This window comes from Lepidochelys kempii, chromosome 21 (assembly GCF_965140285.1).
Source record: "Lepidochelys kempii isolate rLepKem1 chromosome 21, rLepKem1.hap1, whole genome shotgun sequence".
NCBI lineage: Eukaryota > Metazoa > Chordata > Testudines > Cheloniidae > Lepidochelys > Lepidochelys kempii.
The window spans coordinates 9,609,877-9,634,738 of NC_136400.1; the positions used below are offsets into that span (position 1 = coordinate 9,609,877).

Consider the following 24,862-nt stretch of genomic DNA (forward strand, 5'->3'; position numbering starts at 1 on the left):
TGCCCCAAAGCAGAGACATATCTGATGAGACCCCTGTATTACCAGATTGCCAAAGAGGAATATAGACTCAGCATGATGTTGCTCTGAGACTTAAGGATGCAGCTGGCTTCATATTGGTTTATGAACTGCAGGCACTCCTCAATGGGCCTGTAATCAAACCCTGCAAAAGAAATGGGCCTCAGAGAAGCCATTCCACTCAACAGCACTTAACAGGACAGTGTCGGAACAGAAGAGACCTCACAACAGCCATTCACCTGGGTGTGTTTGGTGACAAGGACCTTGGGTTGTCAGTTTAAATCATGGCTGGATGCTGACTGAATCTGGCATTTTTAGTGAAGCACCATGTCCCTGGTGCCATCAGAAAGCATCAAGAATGAGTTAACATGAAGACATCAGTTACCTTTCCTCCTAGAGGAGGCATCCTTACCAGGTGGTGCTCCCTAAGAATAAACCCCTGCACCCCATAGTGGTCTACTCAATGCTAAGGCCATGGCTTTAGGAGATGAAGTTTGTTTTTTGATCAAGTAGGTCCTACAAAAACATATTTTCCCTTATGATGTTTTGCCCATTAATAAGAAATCCTGTTGGTTCCCTGGCAAAAGCCAGACCTAGGGTAGCTTCAAAACCACCAACCCCAGCTTGTAGTGTAGAGGTGGAAACCAGACAAGCTCATCCTGTTGGACAAAGTCAGCACTGCTCTGTGTGCTTCCTTTAAGTAAGTCAGCAATCTGTGTGGCATGCAAATTGGTCCCATCTAATACCTGATCAGCAGCCAAAAATCAGCTTTCAGAACTGTCCAAAAGAAATAAAAATGGCCTGTATAGGTCAACAGAGATTTTCATTCCTTACATTAAAACTCAATATAAAAAACTCATGGTAGGAAGAGCAATGACTCCCCTCTTCACACACTAAGGTCCCAACACAAGAGAAACTGAGAGGGCCTGAGAAAGGCACGGCTGCATGAGAGGCTAGCAGATGCCTTTCCAAGTTGTGCTCTTTTCTGGCCATCTCGGAGTCCCCTTGAACCATCTCAGTCTAGGCGTGCAAGAACAGAGCACCTCAACATTTCTGATGCTCTGCTTCATGACGATGTCGTCTCCCTTTTACATTTAGGGCGTAAGCTCTTTGAGACAGAAACGGTCTTTGCTCTGTGTTCATACAGCGCCTTGCTCAATGTGGTCCTGGTCTGTGAGTAGAGCTCCTAGGTTATAGCCACACAGATACTACTAATGGCCATAGTGGATACTGCTGGTAACACAACCCTCCCAGCCAGTGTAAACACTGCATTAAGTGCCTCTTCCCATCATGAAAACTGCATGAATCCTGGCAGAGGATAGCAGTGTCTGGCCACCCTTCTTAAACTCCAGACAGCACTTACCAGCATCACAAAGCAGCAGGTCTAAACAGGCTGAATAGAAACATGCCAAGACCATGATGCTCTCCTCTTGAGTAGCCAGTTCCCACAGCCATTCTAAGACTCTGATGCATTGGGTGTACCTACAAAATAAGACCTACGAGCTCTAAGAGTCATTATAAACTACCCCTTGAGACCCTGTTGCGCAGCGGGAAAGTCCTAAGGGAGCTCTGACCCTAACATGCTAGCAGTAGTTGGCGTCAGGGCTGGTTCGACAGCAAGCCTTTCCAGCTTGCTGTATCATACTGTTGATCCCGGCCAGGTTAAAATCAATCCACGCCTCCCCCTCCATCTACGTCCACCAATCGCACCATCTCTCGGACCCTTCTTCCATCTCCGTCCTGTCTTTCTTACGCCACCCCATTTGCCCATCTACATGCATTCGTCCATCTCTCTTTATAAATCATCTTGACCAACACAACATAAATACCCCAACTCTAGCGAGTTAACACAGCCAGATGAAATGATGACAGTACTTGTTCTTCAGGAACGCAGATTTGAAGAGAACCGAAAGAACCAGGCAGTGGAGGCTGGTTTTCCGGAGCCGCACACACATTGTATGAGCTTGAAAGCCTGTTGAAGAAAGAATACATATGCCTGTATATATGGTGCGCGGGTTTATGTAAACTCTCCCTCCCAGCAAATGGTTAGAATGGACTCACCCAACTGGATGGATCGGGTCAGGTGACCCAAGCAGAGCTTGCTATAGGCCAGTGCCTGAGCTAACTGTGCTGTCATTAGCAACCTCTCCCTGGTGAAGGTGAAGTTGCACTGGGAACTTCTCTGGATAGCCATCATCTCGTATTTTAGCCACTCGTCTTTATAGCCCATACTTTGGGAGAACTGTGAAAAATCCATATATGTCGAAATGATCTAAGGCATTGAAAAGAAGATACGAAAATGCACCCTGCTGAAATTCACCAACCGTATAAAGAAAATAAAAGGCTGCTGAAGGAAAAGCCATGCAGCAGGCCAAGCAGGAGAAGACCCTAGTTTGGGAGCAAGCCTGGGGATCTTGCCCAAATAGAACATGGTGTCTCATTGTAGATGGTATGTTTAGGTGGAGAAAAATTTCCATATCTAGAGACATCAGCACTGAGTTGGAAGCAGCACCAGCTCAGTGGAGGTCTGGAGCAGGCTAACATGGGGCAGTGTGTTAAACATCACGCTGACTGACACTCAATGGTTATCTGATTGTCACAGAGACTTTTCTAATTAAAAACATAGAGAAAAATTTGACTTATGACTTTGCCCCCTGCTCTCAAGGCTGGGCTAATGGTAACTTCTCTTGCAGAAAGCTTTCTTTTTCTTTTTTAATTGCCAGCTCCGGTATAGTTTGCAATATGAAGACGCAAAGCCTTTCTGTTCTCGATCAAGCCCACGCAGCAATACTGCCTGTGCCCAGAGACATTACCCCAGAGCATAAAATGGCCTCCTTTCAGAAGCCTTCTGGGAACTTCCCTCTTCTCAGGGATTATTACTTCTGGAGCCACGCTGATGCGTGGAGGATATTCGCCTGGAGAGGTGAGGTAGCTAGACCTTTGCCATCTATACCAGGACTATTAGGAAAGGGCCCACACACCTGCATCTTGTTCTCAGACTCATCTGCCAAATTTATTTCCATCAGGGCTGCCAGCCGGGAGTACTTCCTGTTGGTGGTAGAGTCCAGGCTGTAGGACTGCCAGAGCAAGGAGAGGCAGTGAATCTGCTGCTGCAGGACAGCTAATGCCTTCCTACTGGAGAGACGGCGTTAGATGTTAGCGGTCACAGCAAGTCAAATGTATACGGTAACTGCTAATGAAATAATGAGAGATCAAGCAAAGGGGCCCATTAGAAACTCTCTTGAACACAGAGTGCCAATCAGGCCTATTGTGTTCAGTTTCCATGGTGACATTTGCAAATAGCTGCTGGCCTGGAGGGCTAAGACCCACAATCATCTGGCTGAGATTCCACCTCTTACTCTGTGTGTTGGGCCTGACGCTGCTGAGCATGATACGCAGAGTGTTTGGATTCTTCGAGTAACGAATGGAAGAAGGCTCCGAGCCAGGTACGGGGAAACCCCTTGTGCAGTAAGCAGAGGGCCCTCTTGATCAGTCTCTTGGCCAGTGCGATTTGGCCCATGTTGAAGCAGACCTGCATGGGGAGTGACTAGTAAGGCAATCGCTGCAACCACATCCCTGTATAATTGCACCTAGAGTCTGACGAGGTCAGGGAGGCTGAATGACATTTTCCTCATTTTAGGATAAAACATGGTTGAAGTGGGGTCCTGTAGACAAATTGACCTGTAGGTGCCCAACAAGGGAATAATGGGGTACTGTGTATCTGTCTGTCTAGGTTCTATTCTGGTCCCTGCTAATATCTGAGTGCCTCACAAACATTGCAGGAATCAAATCGGGAGGTAGGAAGATTTGGAGATGCCACTGTGGCAAGGTCAGCCTCCAAAAGGAGATGGTGGGGTCTGCAGCTGAAAGGGAAGTTTGCAAACCCAAAGCCAGGAGCAGATACGGGGCGGGGGGGAGATACTGTGTATTCCTTGGGTTGCTGCTGGTACTTGCTCCTCCAGGAAGCCGGGATCCAAGAGAGCTCTCAGATTGCACACTTTATTAGCAAACTGCAGCAGCCCCGGCAGTTAAACGGCAAAAGCAGGTGGGCTTCTGATTTTGCTCCAATCTTTTTTAAGGTGGCAGTGGTGAGATGGATGGGTGGTGGAACCCTGAGGGGTTTGCACAGGATTTGGGGCTCATGGGTAAGGCGGAGAGCAAGAGTCAGAAACCCCGTGAACCAGGTCGGTCATCTTTAGACATCCTTCAGCATCTACCTGGTTCCTTACCTCTCCCCTGAGGCTGCAGAAGGTGGCTTCCTCAAACTGGTTGATCTTCAGTTTAGGTCTCTGCAGACAAGGGAACACTGCCAATGCTGACAATTCCTGTAGGCCACTTGCTTTCTTCAAATACAAGTATGCCTCAAGCAAACACAGAGAGATACAGTGAGAGGCTGGGCCATCGCCTACCCAGAACACACAACTCTGACCCCTCCACCCCCTACTTATTAGCCAGAGGAAACTTATCCAGGGCCAGCTTTAGGGTTAGGTCAGCTAGAGATGCAGGAACATATGGAGGCCCACTCACCATATAATTGTTGGATAAATATAAGGAAGCAGCCGCAGACTCCAGAAGATAATAAAAAGCCCTCCTTCTGTCTTTCACCATCAGACAATGGCGGGCTAGGGCAGAGACCACCAATTCCACTCTCTCTCCACATTCACAGGGTGCCAGGTTTGTGGCTTCCTCTTTGCCACGTTTATGGTACTTAATCAGCTTGTCCACCCTGTCCAGGAACTCCTGTTCAACTCTATGGTGAGAGAGAAGAGAGGGTGAGCCCGCTGTAGCCCAAATTGAAAATCGCTAAAGGATCCCCTGGGGATGATCCCATCAGGGCCCAGTCCTCAGTATCCCCATGGGCATAGGGGCACCCCTACTGCAGAAAATATGAAACACTCCAAAATGTAACTGAAAAAAATATTTCATTTCCTTTAAATTGACATAAAAATCCCCAAGTTGTCTGGCATCACCCACCAACTGAGGAAGGATGGGCTTCCAGTTAAGACATGGGACTCGGAATCAGGAGAACCAGGTTCAATTCCCCACTCTGCCACTGACTGCCTGTGTGACCTTGGGCAAATGCCTCTGTTTCCCCATCTGTAAAATGGGGATAATAGTAATGCCATACCTCACAGGCTGCTGTGAGGTTAATAAGGTGCCCAGATACTATAGTGGTGGGGGCCAAACCTAACTAGATAGAAAATCCAGTATGAAGCATTTATACCACTATCAAAAATCCAGTGTACACAGGCTCCCGAACAGCAATCAAGAATTGCAACATAGGCATTTCCAGACTGGATCAAACCAGGACCAGTATCAGGTTTGCAATAGCAGCCAGCAGGTTATATGTCTCCAGAAGGTGTGAGAACCCCGCAGCAGGCAGATGTGGGATAATCTGTTCCCCCACACCTGTTCTCATCCTGGTCTCTCATAGACAGAGATTGGCTAAAGCATGAGGTTTTATCCCCTTCCTAAATTTGTTGGCATTAACTATTATAACTCTGGACATTATTGTTACTCATATAAATGTCCACGCCCTTTCTGAATCTTGCTAAACTCTTGGCCTCAGTGACTTCCTATAGCAATGAGTTCCAGTTATGCGCTGGGTAAAAAAAGCAGGGTTTTTTTTTATTTCACTGAATGTCCCCTTGTTCCATTGCAATGAGAGGGGAAGAACAGAAACTCCTAATCTGCCTTCTCTAGACCATCGATTACTTTATATGCTTTTATTATGTCCCCTCTTGATCCCAGTCTGTTCAATCTCGCTTCATATGAGAGTTTTGCCAGGCCCTTAATCATTCCTGTCACCCTTCTCTGAACCCTGTCTAATAATTGTACAATACCCTTGCAAAAAGCAGCAATAACTTGTTATCATTGACCCAGGGCCTGATCCTAAATTCGCTGAGGTCAGTAGGAGTCTGCCCATTAATTTCTATGGGTTTGGGATTAGTCCCTGGCTGAGCCAGATCTGAACTAATGGCTTGGAGCTGAAAAGTTCTGTTATCCCATTTCCAGTCCCAGTCTCTTGAGCAACCTGTTCCCAAGGAATTAACTTGCTCTTTAAGAACACAGGTGATCAAAGATCCCCCCCACCACCATACCGGAGATGATCATCTGGCAACACCTGTTTATTCATGGCTGATTTTGCCCTGCACTGTAAATTATCTGAAAAGGAAGTTAAAAAAAAAAGGATTAAATGAATCATGTTCTAGCTTCCAAAATTTACTCTGTGGTTTAGGAGAGGGTATCCTTCACTTCCTCAGCTAAACTATTGTGCTGTGTTCCTGTTAAACAGAAGTGGGTATGACGTGATGCCTTTGTTTAAATTATATATCAGCTAATTAAATCTGTAAAATTGCCGTGAGTGTTCAGCGAGAGGGACTGGACATTACGGACAGATGTCTCTGGGGAACCTGGCAACAGGGAAGGCAAGGTTTAGACTAGCAGAGTCTCAAGGAGTTTGCTGGTGAGGTGGACAGACTGGTGTGGCAGGGAACTGACACACAGTTTGTGCTCCAGCAAACCTCTCTCTTGCTGAGGCAGATGGGTAGCACAGTGGCTTAAGATTCTGGGCGCCCCGGGAGAGTGTCACATCTTGTGCAAGTCACTTAGGCTCTCTGTGCTTTAGTCCCCCATCTGCTGTGAGGAGAACTACAACTGAAAATCACAAGGCACTCAGATACTGTGGTAATTGGAGCCAGGTAAGTATTGACACAGCCATAACAACAGATAGGCTCATCTCTCTCTATCTCCCCCTTTCAAAGCCTCCCCTCATTCTAACAGCGTTGCCAGCTGGGCAGCCAAAGAAGTTTTACCTTCACATGAGGCCATGGGAGTTTCTATGGCAAGTTCCTGCCCCAGAGAGGCATCGGTCCTCTCTGGTGCATCTGAAACAGACAAGACAAAATAACTTCTGAATCTGAAATGCTCCATACAGGTATCGCTATCTTCCTGCAAACAGAGACTGGGGTTGCACTAGTGACCAGGTTTGCCTACTACAAACACATAAGCTGGGACTTTATTTTAGATCTGTGTGTTTGGTAAGTTAGGAAGCTGTCTGTGGTTCCTCTACCCCCTTATGTGATGCTCAGCACTGGAACTGCATCCAAGAATGCTCTAACCTGCATACAAGAAGCATCTGGATATTTGATATATTAGAAACCAGACATGGCATCAGATAAGCCTGACACAGTCAGCCAGCCAGGTGACCTAGTTCCGTATTGGCTATCTGGGTTGCAATGCAGATTTCCGGCTGGCTAATGTATCACTAGTCTTCCAGTTTGTCATTTGTTTGACAGAAGTAGGAAACACATTTGCAGAATTTCCAAAACTGGAAATATCAGATGGACAACCAGCACCTTGCAGGGTCTAGTACAGGGGTTCTCACAATGGGGCTCAGGACCCCTTAGGGGGTCACAAGGTTATTACATGGGGGGTTGCTAGCTGTCAGCCTCCACCCCAAACCCCGCTTTGCCTCCAGCATTTATAATGGAGTTACGTTAAAAACACTTTTTTATGTATTTATAAGGGGGGGTCACACTCAGAGGCTTGCTGTGTTAAAGGGGTCACTGGTACAAAAGTCTGAGAACCCCTGGAAGAGAACAGGAGATCTCAAGACACTGGGGCTATCATTCAACACACTGCAGTGTTATGCTCCAGAGACTGCAGGTATCATCTTCATCCTCTTACAGGCTATCCCATGCACTAGTGTGAACTACAGCCTCCAGAAATGCCAACACCCTGCAATGCATTGTCAGTCCCCCTATGCTATTTCCGAACTTCCGTTTACCTTGTGCTAAGCTTGTCTGAAGCCTCTTCCCGGTTTCTTCAGAAAGCACCTGAGCCGTGCCCTTGGTCTTACTGCCCTGTCCCAGCAAAGAGGCTTCATTGCTCATCTGGGTGTCCAGGGCATAGCGGTGGAAGGAAACGAAATCACCTCCACCGCAGCTTCTGCATTTGTGAGCCTTGTGCTCCAGGAAGGTGGCACATTTGAGGTGCAGGGCCTTCTTCTGATCCCCCAGCCACAGCTCATAGGCCCCTTCTCGCAGCAGGGGAGTGCAGAACCGCATTGCTTGATCCTGCTGCAACATCCCCAGCTCCTCTTGCAGGCTGAAGCTTGGAGCAGCGGCACCGACATCTGGAAAGCAGCAATAATTCCTTTATTGCATGATTGATTCAGATTTATCTGACTGGAAACCACTTAAACTGGCTGTTCTTCTGGGCAGGGACCTGTCCTTTTTTCTTTGTTGATTTTCTTTACACATCCAGGGAGCGGTATAAAGAAATAATAATAAAGCAGATCCAATGAGATTACGATGGCTGTAGATCCTCATGCAAAATTCTCCTAAGCCTCCCAAGGAGTAATTTTCCCGGCACTTATGAACACAAAATATGATGTGGCATTTCAACTGCCATCACTGGCCAGAGACTACGTACATGGGGCCTGATCCAAACTCCAATGAAGTTAATGGAAGGAAATACTTCCATTGACTTGAACGGGATTTGGCTCAGGCGCACAGGGACAAAACAAAGTGACATTAGCCCATCATTTCCGAGGTATGGCCAAAAGAGAGAGGAACAAAAGCGTTCCCAGGGAACAATGGGGGTTCTGGAAACTAAAAACCCTGCTCACCTTCAGAGTCCTCTGGCCCCAGGGATTGCATCGTCAGGGGGCCCAGATGTGTGTGTAAATGGCAGGAACCTACTGCCTGTGTAGCTCTGGTTTCTTTTCCAACATACTCAAACACGTGGGAACAGATCAGGCTCATGAGTGTCTCCTCCATCTTCTTGTTTGTCCACTCCGGGAGGATGTACAGCAGCAGCTCTGGAGTAAACGTATGGCCAATGACAGCTGCACATTTAACTGCCATCTGCTCAGAGGGGCTCAAGCTGTCCAACTGGGCCACAGCAATCTCTGCAGACAAAAAAGGTCAATCTGTTAATCACTTCCTCCCATGAATATATTAACTCATAGGATATTATTCAGTTGGTAGCAATCTCTGGGATGTTGCATAGAGTTCCAGACAATGATTTTCAATTCCCATTCATGCTCATTTTATATCAGTGTAACTCCACTGACTTCAGTGATTGGCATAAGTGAATCAGGCCCAGAGTGTGGTACCTAGTAAACAAAGTCAGATGAAACTGGAACGCGAGCTGTGTGGAAGCCTGCTCACTCCTGTTTGTTTTGTACAATAGGTGCCTCCTGTATAAAGACTGTGATTCCATATATTATGGACCCTCTGGTCTTTAGCCTGAGTCCATTCCAGGATAGCAGCAGAATCCTGTCTGGATCCCTGACCTCTTCTTTCTGTACAAATTAATACATTGAGGGAGCCCCCTCTGTGAACACTGTTGCCTCGGGCAACTAAAAAGAAATCCCAGAGTGCAATTTTGCACTGACCTGAAGTGGGTTCGAGGTACTTTGTGACCAATCATTCAAGTCCATTTGGACATGATAAGGCATCAGCTGGTGACTCAGAAGACCCAGACTCAGTTCCCTGTCACAGACCTACAGTGTGACGAAGCATAAGGCAAGTCACTTACGTTTCTCTGTGCCTCAGTTCCCCATATGTAACCCAAGAATAATGCTTCCCTAGCTCACAGGGGAGCTGTAGAGCTAAATACGCTATGGATCATAAGGCACAGATACTGTGGCAGTGAAGACTGCATGAGTACCTAGGCAGATAAATAAGCGGAAAGAATGGAGCTTGATTTGGACTGTGCACCCAAAAAGCACCACGGGTGAATGCAGTAGATACCCCTTTTATTGAAAGCTCCACACTATCTCAGTCTAACAGAGTTCCCAGAGTCTTTAGCCCTCCTCTGTGATGAGCCCCGGATCTCAGACCTGCACTGCGGCATTTAGCTCCCTAGGTCTTTTTCATTTGTCTCTGACCGCTGCCTCTGAAGAGACACGCTGAGCACCAGCCAATCAGCTGCTCACCTTGCAGCCTCGCCGGGAGTAGAACAGTGTCCAGGTCCACACCCGTCCTGACGGTACAAACGTAAAGCTCTTTGTTTTCCTTGGAGGAGACAAGAGGCGCTCTGTAGGGTATCGATTTCACAGCACTGACTGTGTGGAGAGAAGGAATCATTTGGAAACATTTTACAGTTTGAGCTCATTTTAAAACACACACACACACACACAAATTAAACCATGAGCTAGTGAGAGCTAAAGAACTTGTGCTGGTTTATTTAGTCTTCTGCACTATAGATATTAGAAAGGTCTCTGTAAAACTCATCTTTCTTTCCTCAGCATTTATTCCATCTGTCAGAAAATGCAAACTGCAGGTACTTTGATACAGGGACTGATAGATCTGAGGTCAGTCTAGTTTCTAAGCATCCTCGACAGCCTTTGCTGAAATGCTATTTTGAATCTCCCAACAAGCCACATCGCCTCAGATGAATCACGTCCGCACCAGACCACACTACAGGAGCTGGTTTCCCCCTCTCCAAGCAATGGAAGCGCATCTAGGCTGCGAATGGCAGCGCCGCGGCACGTATCACCTCCTCTTCAATGAGAGCAGCTCCTGCACTAAAGTCCAGAGCCAAAAGAAAGTTCAGCTGAAGACCGAGTCAACCCAATCTGATGTTAGATCATCCCCAAGTGAAATGTTTTTAAAAAGTTGGTGGCTCCGTGAGTTAAAGAAGTTTCCTTTCAGCCAAGATTGCATTTCTGGTCCTGGGCAGGATAGATTCAGAGTAGCAGGCTACAGGTAGAGAAGAACCCTATAATCTATTCTATTCTATGTGTATCCTTGTGAATAGCTCACTGGAGGAGGACTGTGAAACCTGGGTTCTGTTTCCAGCTCTGCCACTAGCCTGCTGGGTGACCTTGGGCAAGTCACTGCGTGTTCTGTGCCTCGGTTTCCCATCTGTAAAGTGGGGGTAATGATATGGAACTTTGCAAAATCCTTTGAGAGCTACTGATGAAAAGTGCTATAGAAGAGCTAGGTATTATTCTATTCTATGGAGGTTCCTATACTGTCCTTACCATAGTATCTAGGTGCCTTCCAGTAGCATATGAAGGGACGTGAGCATGAAGGTGATAACTTCTACTCACACTGAGCTCGATTTGAACCAGGGACACAGAAGTGAAAAGCTCTCTATTCTGTTAGCCTCAGAGACTGAGGGGAAAGGCTCTCTGTTCCCTTAGACATCCCCTAAATTATCCAGACCTGCTCCATGTCTCCCAAGACCCAGCTAATATGAAATAGGGATGTAAACTGGAATTCTGAGTCCTCTGGCTGGGAACAGAGCCATGGGATTTAGATGAGTTAAGAAGGTGTATCGTACTAGACAGCTTATCCCACTCATCCTCTTCCTTCTCCTCCTCTGGGATGCGGCAAAACTCAAGAACCCCATTAGCATGGAGGTCCGTCAGTAAAGCTTCACAGTACAAGGGGACCCCAAAGCTTCTTTGTATGAGGAATCTAAAGAAAGGAGAAAGCCCAACACTTACTAATACAAGCAGCTTCTCAGTGGTAATATGGAATTTAGCACATTTAATATATTTTTAAATAGCTGATTTTGTTTATCTTTTTTTCCCATTTATGATGCATCGATTATCAGGAGGGAAAGCTAAGCAATAAAGGCCAAGACCCTGGAATGAGCAACTGGTCCAGAAGTGGGAGGAACAAATAGAATAGGAAATCCTCAGGAGATGAAGGATTGCCCTAAATTGTTTGTCTGGTTTAGCTGGTGAGCTGAGAAGGGTTTTCAAATTAAATTCAGATTCAGGAAACCGCTTAAGCGGGTGCTTAAGTCCCATTGCAGTTGATGGGATTTAAGCACATGCAATGAAAATGTGCTTAAGTGCTTTCCTGAGTCAAGACCCAGATCAGTAACAATACCAGGGCATACTTTAAACAGTGCTGGCTAAAGTTTAGAGCAGGGGCAGGGAATAAGGACTTCTATTCCCAGTTTGACCAGGCTCTTAAGGCTTGATGTCCCTCCCTGGTGGATTTGTTCCCCTCCACTTGCTAACGCAGATTAGTTGGGTGATAAGGGCACTTACGTTTCCATCTCTCTGGGAATGCTCACCACCCCAAGGGCCTGACGGGCCATCTCCAAGAGTTTGGAAGGCTCCAGTTCCCGGAGGACAATGCCAGTGGTCTTGGGGCTCTTCATGATGCCTTCAGCAGAAGCACAAGGGAGCAGCTCTTTGGAGGCAAAGGGAGACAATGACAGGACTATAAAGATGGGGACACTCAAGAGGAGTTTTGCCAAAAAATCCCAGGAGGTAGCATCGATGTACTGGGCTTCATCAATGATGAAGACCAGTGTCGCTTCTCCCGCTGCCTGAAAAAGAAAAGGGACGAGATCAGCGCATTTGGCCAGGCTTCAAGAGGAGAGAAAAAGAGCCAAGACAGACCAGACAGGGGTTTGCTTCATTTCTTTAAGCTGGGTATTTTTAATTGACATCAGTTCAACTCTCCACTGATTCCTCCCTGCACCTGTTGAGCCTGAAGGTTAAAACTCCTCAAGCTACTTCCTCGGTTTGCATAAAACAGCGTAGCTCTGTTGAGGTCGATGTTGAGGTCAGGTTAAACCAGGTGAGAATCTGGCCCCGTATTTCTAACCCAGCATTTAACTGGTAAGGAGATGAACCTTTTTACCAGTTTTCAAGGCAGGAACAAGCGCTATGCGAGGTGATTTTCAAGGGCACCCAGCTGATTTAGGAACAGAAATCCCAGTGACTTTCAACAGGACTTGTGCTCCTAAGAGACACAGCTGCTTTTGAAAATCCCAGCCCGTGTATTCAGGAAGGGCCTCCACCAAGCATCTCAGATTCAGGGAAGACATCCCTATTGAGTCTTTGGGGAAGATAGTCCAAGTGGATAGTCATCCATTAAAGTAAAGCTGTTTGCTAGCCATGCCTTTGTAACCCACTCAGGGTGGTGCTCTGTACCCTCTAGTGGTGGGCTGGGCCACATACAGCGCTTGATGAACCTTCTACAGCCACAGCTGACAGAGCTGGATCTACACTCAGGCAACAGGTGCTCAACCCATGTTCTATCCCCACAGCCGATGACCTATCCAGGGGCACGGTTTAACACCTGCAAGCCCAACCTCTCACTTGTACCTAGTTTGGGATGTCTGTTCACCTCATTTATATGGTGATGGGGTTCGCTCACCTTCCGCAGGACTCTGAGGAAAAGCATTTCCTCTTCTTTTTGCTTTGTCTCATTGTCCATGTGAGAAACCTCAGCTGACATGGGGAACTGGTCAGGAAGACACCAGCACAGTTAGCAAGAGATGCAGCATGCTTGGGAGTTAATGCATATTAGCAGAAAAGCAGCCAAGAACAAATTTCCAGTGCAGCAAGGTGTACATGCATTGCTCGTCGCTTTTTTTCTTTTTTTTTAAATAAACCTTTCCCTGTGGAGACCTAATTACTCAGGATTTGTCATGGGACACCCAATGGAACCTTTTGCTTCCTAGGCCACCGGCTTGAACTTGACCCATGTCACTGTGATGTTCCCATCTGGCCACTGTTTGATGAACTACATTACATGAATTTGCTGGCTCTTAGTCTGATACCTAGCAGGCAGTTATCCACATCACAAAGGTCACCACCCACCAGTGGCATCGCCGCTGTCCGTCAACGGCACTCAATGATGAAATCAGCAAGAAGACACTTCTGCATGCATTGAACTCCCTCCCTCACACACCCCCTTGCCTTGGGCTGGATTGCTCCCCTCCATAAACCCCTCACCAGGTCTCCCTCAGTGCTCTTTAAGGGGTAAGAGCTGTGCCCCCAAAGCAAGACTGAGACTCAAGGAGCTGGCATCAGAACAGCAATGAGGCTAATCTCAGGCAAAGGTGAACAGAAGGTTGCCTAATTCCGAACTCACAGCACGTCAAGGAGGTTTTGAATTCCTTGAGGTCACTGGATGCTCCAGACAAATTCAGGGAAATTTAGTAGCTGTATCCAATGTACCGGTCAGTCCCATCTAGAACAGTGAAAACGTTTTGGCTTTCTGATTTGGAAATTTGATCCTGGCCACAATTTTGACATTTCTGCCAGTGAAATTCAAGGCAAGGATGATAGATGCTGAGACATGGGCCTGGCAGAAATGAAGGAATCAACTGAACCCCCCGCTCCTTGTAACCGGCTCATGTACAAAGTGGTTACACATCACTGGGTCTTCTCCCAGAGAGCAGCTGCTTTCCCCATTACCTTCACAAGGAACTGATTATTGAGGAGACAGTAGAAGGTCTCATCCCACAGCCCACTGAGCTTGCTTTGGAGGATGTCTTGTCTCTTATAAGGTCTACAGGCATCAATCCCGAAGAATATGGCCATAAGTGACCGGATAGCATAGAAGGACTCCTGGATATCTACTTTGGACAGCTCCAGTGCTATCACTCTGTGTTGAAAATTATTATTATTATTTGTGTCATGGTAGCACCAAGGAACCCCAGTCACGGCCCAGGACCCCATTGTGCTAGGCACTGTACGAACACAGACTCAAAGGTCTCATTCTATAGAGCGTCCTCTGAGCAGCTTGTGAAGCTTCTTAGAGATCTGCCCCCATCCTTGATTAGAAGTGTCTGACAGAAACTGTGTCGGGAGGGCAGGGGGCAGATGCAGCCTCTTGAGTGGTATATGGGCAAGCTAGATACACCCAACACAGTACGACATATGATGGTGGTGAGCCATAGATTTTAAACCCTGAAGAAACCATTATGATCATCTGGTCTGACTATAACTATAAAACATAACTTTAACAGTGCACAGGCCATAGAATCTCGCCCACTGATTCCTGCATCAAGCCCCTGACTTCTGTGTTCAGATTTGGAGCTGGCTTCTTGGGGAAAACATTCACTCTTGATTTCATACCCAGCACATCCTGCTATTCATGTCTGTTTTTCACTGACATAGGGAGCAATTCTGCCTGCAGAAGCAGCCACAGGGAATAGAAAGAAGGCCACCTAAACTACAGGACAAATAGAGGTGGGAGATCACATGATGGGATCACTGGCAGCTGAATTACCCTCCCCTCCAGTGTTGGCTCATTGAGGCGATGAGGATGGTATTTTATCCATGATAACGGAGCCCTCACTGGTGAGACCCAGATACAGGTGAAGGTGCTTCACGTGGCATTTTGTCACCGGTCTGAGCTCACATGACGGTCACCAAGAGCCACTGAATAAGTGGTTACACTGAATGACTGTGGTGGTATCATGATGAACACACACTGCAACCGTCGCTCGTGACACCCGCCGGAAGGGTTGATCTGGCTCCACGGATGAGATTGTTGTGGGGAGGAGGCGCTGAGAGAGACAAAAACACCCTAGCAAATACCTTCCCCTGAAACTCAAAAACAATTGCCTAGGAGGTTCAGATAAATAACTACACATAGATAAGACCCTGCTTTATCTTAGGGGTGTATTAAGTCTAGGATACACAAGTCAGGATTGAGGAGCCTTTGCAGAACTGTGTGGTGGCCCAAGACTGGAACAGGGATGCTACTAAGCAAAGTTAAGAGAACTGACCTGTGATTTTCCTCCCTGGCTAAGTAGTCTATTTCAGCAATTAATCGGCTTTTTCCATAGCCCGTAGAGCCTTCGTACATAACAACACGGCCTTCTCTGTGTCTCATAAATTCTTGCAGTGCAGCCTGGAAGATTCTGATCTCTTTCTTGCGACCTTTCAAGAGGAAGGCATTTTATAGACAGTATACTAGGGTATAGGACATTGTTCTTCCTAGCCATGCAGTGGAAGTGGCTGTCTCTAAAATGCTACTTCAGACATTGGTCTTAGGGGGTTGTTCAAAAGCAACAAGAAAAAAAACACTCCAACATGCCGTGGGCCTAAGTAAACCCTCTCTGGGGTGTGTCCAGCTCAGGGGCCATGAGGAAGAGCTCTGGGCCTGAGTTCTAATCCTACATCTGGCATTGCACTGTGGTGCCATCAAGCAGACGAGCTAGCTTGTGAATTGTCCTCTCTCATTTTATAGGTTGCATATCTGTGTCAATCACAGGTGCCTTGCAACCAGTTGGGCTGCTGGCCTACAACCCTTTATCTTGCCTGCAAAGATAAGCATCAGAACTGTGGACACATGGGAACAGGAGAGGGGGAAAATCAGAACTGATATTTTGCTTTAAACAAAAACATATGGCTCTTACTTTCCCTGATGTTGTTAGATGGCAACTCCCCTGCCTGTTTATCCCCATGTCCTTCCTCCCACCATTGCATCCCTTCCTGACCTTCAGGGATGTTCTGCACATTATTAATACCGTGCCAGGAGGATAGATCCACCTACCCAGCAAGGGTCGATTCCCATCCTTCTTCCTGGTAAAGCCCGACTTTCCAAACATTCTAAAAGGAGGAAGGATGGCAAGAGTCAGTGATCACCTACCTGGACTATCAGATGCTAGGTAAGAAATAAAGAGAACAGAAGAAAGAATTTCAGAAGCTCCATGAACCCATCTGGCTGCCCAGAGGCGAAATGAAAGAGTTAGATGGGCTCATTCATTTGCTGCATACAGCCCATTCTTAACCCCAGTGGAAATGCAGGTGGTTGGAGGACATTTCAGGCAGTTGTTTGGAGAAGGATAGTGGTTCTCAACCTTTTCCTTATCAGAACTCCTTCCATCTAGCTGGGAACAAGTCAGGTCCCAGCTTCTATTTAGCAAGATGGGAAGGGCACGGTGGTCCCAACCATCTACGCCTGTTTGCAAGCTCTCTGGGATTGCTTACCCCTGGGTAAGAATATCCAGCCTTTGAGTTAACAGAGTTAGATTTTCCCTTCTCTCTTGCTTGTACTGGAAGGAGCACATAGGAGTGACTTACAGGTTTCTCTTTCTGCCGAGATATTCATAGGTTACCCCAGGGCTCATGGCATCGCTCATCTCCTTCTCTGGAAGCTTCTTAAAAAAACAGCCGGGCAACCCAGATTTTGAGTAAGTCTCTTCATCACATGATATCATCCCTGGATAGTGTGTCAGCATCCTGGAGGCCATCTTAACCTTCGAGCCAGTGACTGCATCAGGAATAGAGTATGGGGAAAGGCTGTGAGCAATCTAACGGATTCACACACACACACACCACAGCTAAGTCCTATCCTACCTGTATATTCTTGTCTAGGACGCATGCCAGCAACTCCGCAGAACGCTACTCCACTTGTAATCCCAATGGAAACAAGCCTAAAATAGAGTAAGAGCAACATGGAATCAGCCGTCTCCTGCTAACACTCTCCATAGCTATAACTTTCTCACCCTCTTTGCTTTATTAGTGATCTAAACTCACTACAGGGCTTGCCACTACTGTTCTGGGCCTGTGATAAATGATTGGCTCATCCACTGGCCAATTAACACTCGGTCCCCGTAATGTCATGAAACACTTTTGTTCTATGCTGATCTCAGAGCAATGGTAGTTTTCACAGGACTGGCAGGCTGGTGATCGGGGATGTAACGGCACTGGAGAAATATTATCCCAAGTAGTAATCAGTTCCTTTCCAGAATAAAACACCCAGTGAACATCCAGAATTACAGTGGTAATGATAAAAAAAAAAGTTTTGGAAGGGTTATAAACCTTCCTGCATCAAGGTACAAGCCAATCTCTAATTAATGGGCAAGGTTTCCCTTTGAGCAGGTAACCCCATAAATGCAGGGCTCTTGCATCTTCCTCTGAAGCAGCAATGGTCAGAGACAGAATATGGGACTAGATGGATCCCTGATCTGATCCAGCCTGGGAGTTCCTGTGTTCCTAACACATTTACTTTCAGATATTTTTCTTGTTATTTCTGGTTGTCAATACCCATGACAACCTGTGTCGCTGTACAGCTCCCACTTGTGACCAGCACTGGAATTAAGCCATGACGGAGTCACATTTTCTCAAGCAGCGGTCAGTGTGATCCACGACGAGAGGTTAAAACGAATGAATGTTTCTCTCAGACCCCCTGCAAGTCTTGGCAGCTCAGTTCCAACAGTGCATTGGACCAAAGAACAAAAGAAAAACACAACGGACTCTGGTCCACTAGAAGATAACAGCCAACTACTGCTGCCAGCTAACTCCCTTAGCTCAGTTGGTAAAAGTCAGTGCTGTAGTGCTGAAGATCCCAGGCTGGGAGCCTGCTGATGACCCAGGCAGAGGGTCATTGCACTTACTCAATTTTTATGAGATTCTTAGAGCAGAGATTAGAGATGCTAATTGCACTATCTAAGGCATGGGTGCTCTCCTCCTCCCTCTTATCACCAGGCAGCCCAAAGACACACAGAAACGTGCAGCCCTGTGTTGAAGGACAGAAAAGGAGAAGTGGTTAAAAGTAGATTAATAAGTAACCCAAGTATTCTATTAAGGATATGCCAGAGGGGCTCAACCCAGTTGTGTCTTCAAACATCCAAGACTTCCTTAAATGCTTGAATTCTGAAAAGCTACAGGCATGATGCATTTTGCATGAGGTTACAAAGAGTTTGGGAACAAAGAAGGCTGAGGAAAAGGATGGTCCTGTGATTAAGGCTGGGCCTTAACAGATCTGGGTTTGATTCCCAGCTGCCTGGCAGACTCCCTGTAAAAAACGGGGCAATGATATTTCCTTTCTCCCATCCGTTGTCAGTCAGGACAATAAGCTCTTTGGGGCAGGGACTATTTCTTACTATGGAGTATGGCCAGCGCCCAGCACAAATGGGCCCCATATCTTAGCTGGCCTTTCTATGTGCTGCTGTAATACAAACAAACAACCACAATGGTAAAAGCGCTGCTCAGGCCAAAAGCACCAGGTATCCCACTTGCTCACAAACATCAGTTGGTTCTTACTATTGGACAGATGCCACTGTCTGAGATTTTCTGTGCCTGGCTGGCAGCTGAATGGTCCCCACCCATGCCATCCTAGTGGGCATGCCTCTCCCTAATTCTCACAGTGATCCCTATGCCAGCTGGGTTGCATTTCACAGAGCAGCTAAGCCCTGCTTTACTCACTTTGCCAAACGTGGAGATTTTGATAATTTTGCCTCTCCAGCCCTCCATGATACCAGAGATGCTCACAGTGGCATCCTGGACCAATTTGCACAGCTCTGTCATTTTTGTGTTCTCGTGAAATTGCAGCTTGACAGAGACCGCGGTTACCAGTCGAAGTTCAGATACAAACTCCAGTGGCTGATTGTCGTCAATCTGGAAGATAAGGAACATGGGGGAAAGACTCAGTTCCTCCATGCGCCTGGGATTTACTCTCTTCATTGCCTCGGGTGGGGATTCACTGGGGAGGAACAGCACGTATCAGAACAGAAACATCAGCATCTTACCTTCTTCAGAACATTTCCCAAGACAAACCTCCGCAAGGCCAGCTCGAGTCCATGACTGGAAGCCAGTGCCACAGCATTTCTCAGTAGGACTAGGAAAGGAATTTATATGGTTTAAGTCAGCGGTTCTCAAACTTTAGCAACCCGAGGACGCCCATTTTGATTTAAATTTTTTTTCACGGACCCCCCAAGCACTTTGCTCAGCCCCAGGCCCCACCCCCACTCCACCCCTTCCCCCAAAGCCCTGCCCCCTCTTCCTGCCCCTCTCCACTCCTACCCTCCTCTTCCCCGCCCCATCCCTGCTCCTCCCCCTCCCTCCCAGTGCCTCTTGCACACCAGGGAACAGCTGTTCTCTCAGCGTGCAGGAGGCGCTGGGAGGAAGAGGAGGAGTTGAGGGAGGGAGAGGGAGGAGTTGATCAGCATGGCCCGTGGACCCCCTGGAGTACCCTTCGCAGACCCCAGTTTGAGAAACGCTGATTTAAGTTATCAAGAGGCAAAGGTGGGAGGAGAGAAAGGGGGCAAAGGCCTCTCCCTATTCCAGGGATCCTGCATTCTTGTTGACTCAGACGCTGAATGCGAGGATCTCACCTTCATCGTTTGGATAATGCTGTAGATGGTCTATGCACTTTTCAAAGTGTTCACCAAAATCAGGTGGGTGGAAAATCTTTAGGTATTGCAGCTGAGTACACAGAAAAAATTATAGACAGAATGTCATTTCCCCAGAGTCTGCTCAGTAAAAAATACATCAACAGATGCTGGAATAACCCAGGATCTCATCCTTCACTATGGTCATCATGCCTAAATTGCATCCCAAACTAAGTTTATCATTCCCACTATTGACACCTTCCTGGCTATATTCAGCCCGCTTCTGCCAGAAGTTAAAGGTTCTGGATTTGCAAAGGGGCTGAGCGCCTGCCCCCTCCTCATTGACTTCCCTAGGATTTGTGGGTGCTCAGCTCTTCTGAAAATCAGGCCAAAAGGCCCTGGCATGACACAGTGTACTGACCCCATCTGGTGATCATCAGAAATTGGGAAGAACTGCTAGCCTTAAAAGTAAATCAGTTGCTCAAATTTCCCTCAGAGGGAAGGTACCCTGCAGCAATTTAGCACATGCTCAGCATAGCATGGGGGAATAGAACTCACAATCTTTGGCTGTAAAAGCACAAGCTCAGCTCAAGAAAAAGTCCCATTAGCTAACAGAAAAGGGAACCCTATGAACACAAACCAGCCTGATATATGTTGGCTAATGGACTGATCCAAAGCTCACTGAACTCAATGAGGCTCTCCTCTTTTGACATCAGTGGACTCCATATTACGGACTTCACTGCATAGTAATTGCAAAAGCACTATGGGGCTCCTACCTTCCTGGCTTTTTGGCCTTTAAGCATTTCTGCTTCTAACACGTCCCGGTCACAGAGCTCCCAGCAGTTCGGTGATAGAATCACCTCACGAGCTTGTGCCAGGCTTTGTGCCAGTCTCACATCATCCACTTGCTGGCCAGTCACCAGCCAGTACTGACGCATCTCATCACCGACAATGAGCTGAGACACGTGGCCTGCAGACAGCCCTGAAAGGAAAAGAAAAAGACAGTTACCTTTTCCGTAAGTGGTGTTCTTCACGATGTGTTGCTCATGTCCATTCCATATTAGGTGTGTGTGCTCACTTCCACTCCTGACGGGGCCACAGTCGGTCCCCTACAGATGCTGCTAAGAGAAAAACTTCCAGCACCCGTGCATGTGTCGAGCACACACACCTAATATGGAATGGACATGAGCAAGCACTCAGAGAAGACCAGGTGAGCTGCCAATATGTTTCTTCGGAGCTGAGGTTGCCGTCACATATTTCTTCCATTAGGCATCTGTACCGATCTTCAGTCGGAGCTCTGGGCCCACTTCCGTGTAGCTAAACCTGAACTGCTTCTGCATCTCCAGGCTGCATTTTGCTGCAAGTGTAATGATGTCACTGAGCTGGCTTCGTTCGACCTTCCAGAGCACCAGCAATGCATCCCCTGCAGGGGAGAGAGCAGAATGGAAGGGGGCATGAAACAGAGATGGCTCTTTTCATGTGATTTCCAGCTGGTGAGACCCATGAAGGGCCTGATCCTGTCCCACTGAAGTCAATGGGAGCTTTGCCATTTTTTAACTCCAGTGGGTGGCAAATCAGGCCAAAAATACTGTAATAGCCACTGATACATTTCAAAGGCATAGTACAATGTGAGAAGTACCTGTGAAGTTCAAGATATCACCTCCGAAACAAAGCACATCTGAGGAACACAGAAAATGAATAAATGAGACAGAATGTAACGCCATCTTCATTATATAGCTGCTTTCATCCCAAAGAGCTTTACAAACTATAGATCTGCACAAGAACCACTTTGGCATTGCTGAGATAGGGCATAACTGTTTTATAACGCATAGAAAGACTGCATAACAGTGGGGTATGGAAAGGGGAAACAGCACTCTCATGGGATTCAGTGGGGGGAAATTATTCAAATATTTGCATTTTGGTAGTGCTCAGAGACCCTGCTCAGGCTTGGGAACCTCGTTGTGCTCAGTGTTGTATGAACATGGAGATTGGGGCAGGGTGTGCATCTAAGAGGAAGACAGAATCCAATTATTCTAACTGGAATTTGGCCAGCACCTTAGGACTAATAGCCCACAAATTCATATGCTTGCCAGGAGAGCTAACTGTCACACGTGATCAGGACCCCAGGATTTTCCATTTTCAATCAATGAACTAATTCCTTTATGGATGAGTGTGTGCCAATTTGAGCACGTCACCACTGAAGCCACTAACATGCCAGAGAACTAGAGCCCAAATTTAACTCACTCTCCAATACCACAACCACTAAGAAGAAAAAACAGGGATTTAGCTAGAATAAAAAAACACTATTTTTAAAACACATTTTCAGAAACACAGAAATGGCAGCCAGCAGGGCACATTATTTACAAACTCCTTAGGGTAGGGGTTGCATCTTCTTTAATATATTCCTCTGCAACAGAGCAATGCTGTTTGACCAAGAGTGAACATCTGCTGGCCCACCAAAGTTTCCTGGCTTACAGAGTTAAACACACCACCTCCACCCTCTGTACAGCAATGCTACGATCATCTCATTTCAGAGCTGGTTTCCCCGAAGACTCTAGTAACACCAACATAAGAAGGTTAATACTGTGGGTATATGAAGGCTATGCTAGAGAACTCCCACATAAAACTTAGCAAAAAGTAATGATAAAAGAGATGATAAAGAATTATTAGCAAATAAGCACTAATCTGCTGGTTAAGCAAAAATATGTTTAAGAGCACGACCTTTTGTTATAGCTGTGTAAGGTTGTTTTTAATCACATACGTGCTTATTATATAAAAATATCATAAAAAGCAGGGGAAAACAACAAACAGGAAGACGTGACAGGGTATAAAATTTAATAATGGTTGGTTGAAGACTTGTTTTGAACCCATGCTAAAAGTAGGTCAAAGTCGTTACGCTTCTTTCAAGGGTGCCCCAAATTTCCAACCGTAATTTGTAAGACTTGACAACCAGTTGACATTTGTTAGAGATTGGATGACACCAGCTATGCAGCTCAACTGCAAAAAAGAAGGGAGAAGGAGTCTACATAAAGCCCTGTGTAACAGCCCACCTTGACCCAGTGTGGCTTGGTACTCCAGAATTGGTAAATTAGCCTTTTCTGCCTGTGCTGTTTTTATTTACAATACACAGATTCCCCCTCAAGAGAAAAGATCTGAAACCTCCCTATGACAGAGAAACAGCCAGGTGGTGACAAAAAATAAAACTAATGCCCCTTCAAAGGTATTAAGGGGAGAGTTGCACCCCAACTCCTATTGACTCTGAGAGGTGGGCATCTTAACTGCCCCTCTGAAAGCCTCCTCCAACCCATTTACGGGAGAAACTTTCTTCTGCGCCACAAAAGCGACAAGTGGTAAGAGGTGTCCATCTAGTTACATTTGATCAGGATGACAATTGCTTTATGATATGTGGAGGGGGCAGTGAAGAGTTAGGTGATACTCCTGGAAGACCACCAAGAAAATAAAGGACCAGATGTCTCAGAAAGAACAGCATTTTGGCAGAATCAAGCTAATCTCCAATTCTCAGTTTCGTACAGCCCTGAACAGATACTTCACCTCTCCACCTTTCGGGTGAGGTAGTACTTACGCTCCATTATGCCTTCTATGTAATCATTGAGCATCTGGGTCAACTGTTCCATGCCACAGTTCAGGTCATTGTTTGTGTATAGCTTTTCAAGGAGAGCAGTTAATCCTGTGACACATGCAAAGACAGAAGGCCAAACCGTCATCCTGAGGGAGTTTTCAATATTGTACCAAAGAATAACGGACGCCTACCTAGGGAAGGGGCTATAAGTGGCAGGTCTCAGCTATTGCAGTCAAATACACTTTCCATTACAAATTATAAGAATAATGTAGGGTTTGTGGTGAGTTTGGTACTTATGAAATAAGAGACTGACAGTGCTTTCTAGAGACATGCATGCACCTTCTGTTTCAAGCCTTGGGATTCTTTGAAGAGCTCTATTGTTTGTCTTGAACTTTGTGAGCGCGCCCAGTGGAAGGATTAACACCCACTAAATCCTAGACCAGGGGTTCTCAAACTGGGGGTCAGTTTTCCTCAGGGGGTCGTGAGGTTATTACATGGGGGTGGGGGAGTCTCGACCTGTCAGCCTCCACCCCAAATTCTGCTTGGCCTACAGCATTTATAATGGTGTTAAATATATTTAAAAGTGTTTTTAATTTATAAGGGGGGGGGGTCTCACTCAGAGGCCTGCTATGTGAAAGGGGTCACCAGTACAAAACTTTGAGAACCACTGTCCTAGGCTGAAGTTATCATACTCATTTCTAATCATGATGTTGGACAAACTGGAACCTTCCCATCTGCTCAGTGAAGCAAAGCTGCCTCGGGATGCAGCAGGGATTAAGGCCCATGACAGGTAGTCAGACTGGTTCAGTTGGAGAAGAGACACCACTTTCTGCCAGAATTTCACAAGGTCAGATCTCCACTTTGTCTAAAGAAAGGCAAAAAGGGATGAGCCTTCAAGGCTGGGAGCCCACTCAAGCAACTGGCAGAGAGGATATTAAACAAAAGGGTTCTTTTCAAGGACACTCATATAGCACTGATAAAAGAACCTAGATAAATAAGACACAAAAGGGAAGGTCCAGGAGTTTACTGAGGACCAGCCTTAAAGCCTGTAAAGCACCCCTTGCAGAGGGTGCCAGTGCCGAAAACCCTTAAAGGCAGCTGCTGACCAACTGATCAGCTCAAATGGTTGCCCCATCCACAAAGGGAGCACAGACAGAGATTTGCCACAGGCAGCCCTGTTCCTCACCTGTAATCTCCACGCAGAGCAAGACTCCATTGAAGGTCTCCATGGAAGGCAGCATCCGCCGGAGGGAGTGATTGTTATACACCAGCAGGTCTGGGAGCAGGGCAACCACCTGCACCTGCCTGGGAGGGAAGCTCACCTCCACCTCCTTCTTCCCAATTTCCTGAGAGGACTCCTTCAGCACCCCCATCCTCCCCACCTCCTGAGGTGGCCCACAGGAAAATGATGCCACCTCTACCAGCTGTGGG

At 46.8% G+C, this 24,862-nt stretch overlaps 1 protein-coding gene across 1 annotated transcript; it reads right to left on the reverse strand.

The window, feature by feature from the left end:
• Window positions 1-38: 38 nt before the first annotated feature.
• LOC140901486 (adenylate cyclase type 10) lies at window positions 39-24,804 on the reverse strand. The gene is made up of 24 exons (XM_073320412.2): window positions 24,618-24,804; window positions 23,435-23,539; window positions 21,491-21,529; window positions 21,131-21,274; window positions 20,628-20,833; window positions 18,947-19,138; window positions 16,727-16,791; window positions 16,290-16,345; window positions 15,520-15,673; window positions 14,201-14,390; window positions 13,155-13,241; window positions 12,035-12,318; window positions 11,314-11,450; window positions 9,962-10,090; window positions 8,648-8,929; window positions 7,805-8,152; window positions 6,831-6,902; window positions 6,117-6,180; window positions 4,621-4,765; window positions 4,245-4,304; window positions 3,966-4,025; window positions 2,997-3,092; window positions 2,077-2,257; window positions 39-160 (listed from the first exon to the last, which is right to left on the reverse strand). The coding sequence occupies exons 1-24, from the start codon at window positions 24,802-24,804 to the stop codon at window positions 39-41; spliced, it is 3,405 nt and encodes a 1,134-aa protein (XP_073176513.1).
• Between the last annotated feature and the right edge of the window lie 58 nt (window positions 24,805-24,862).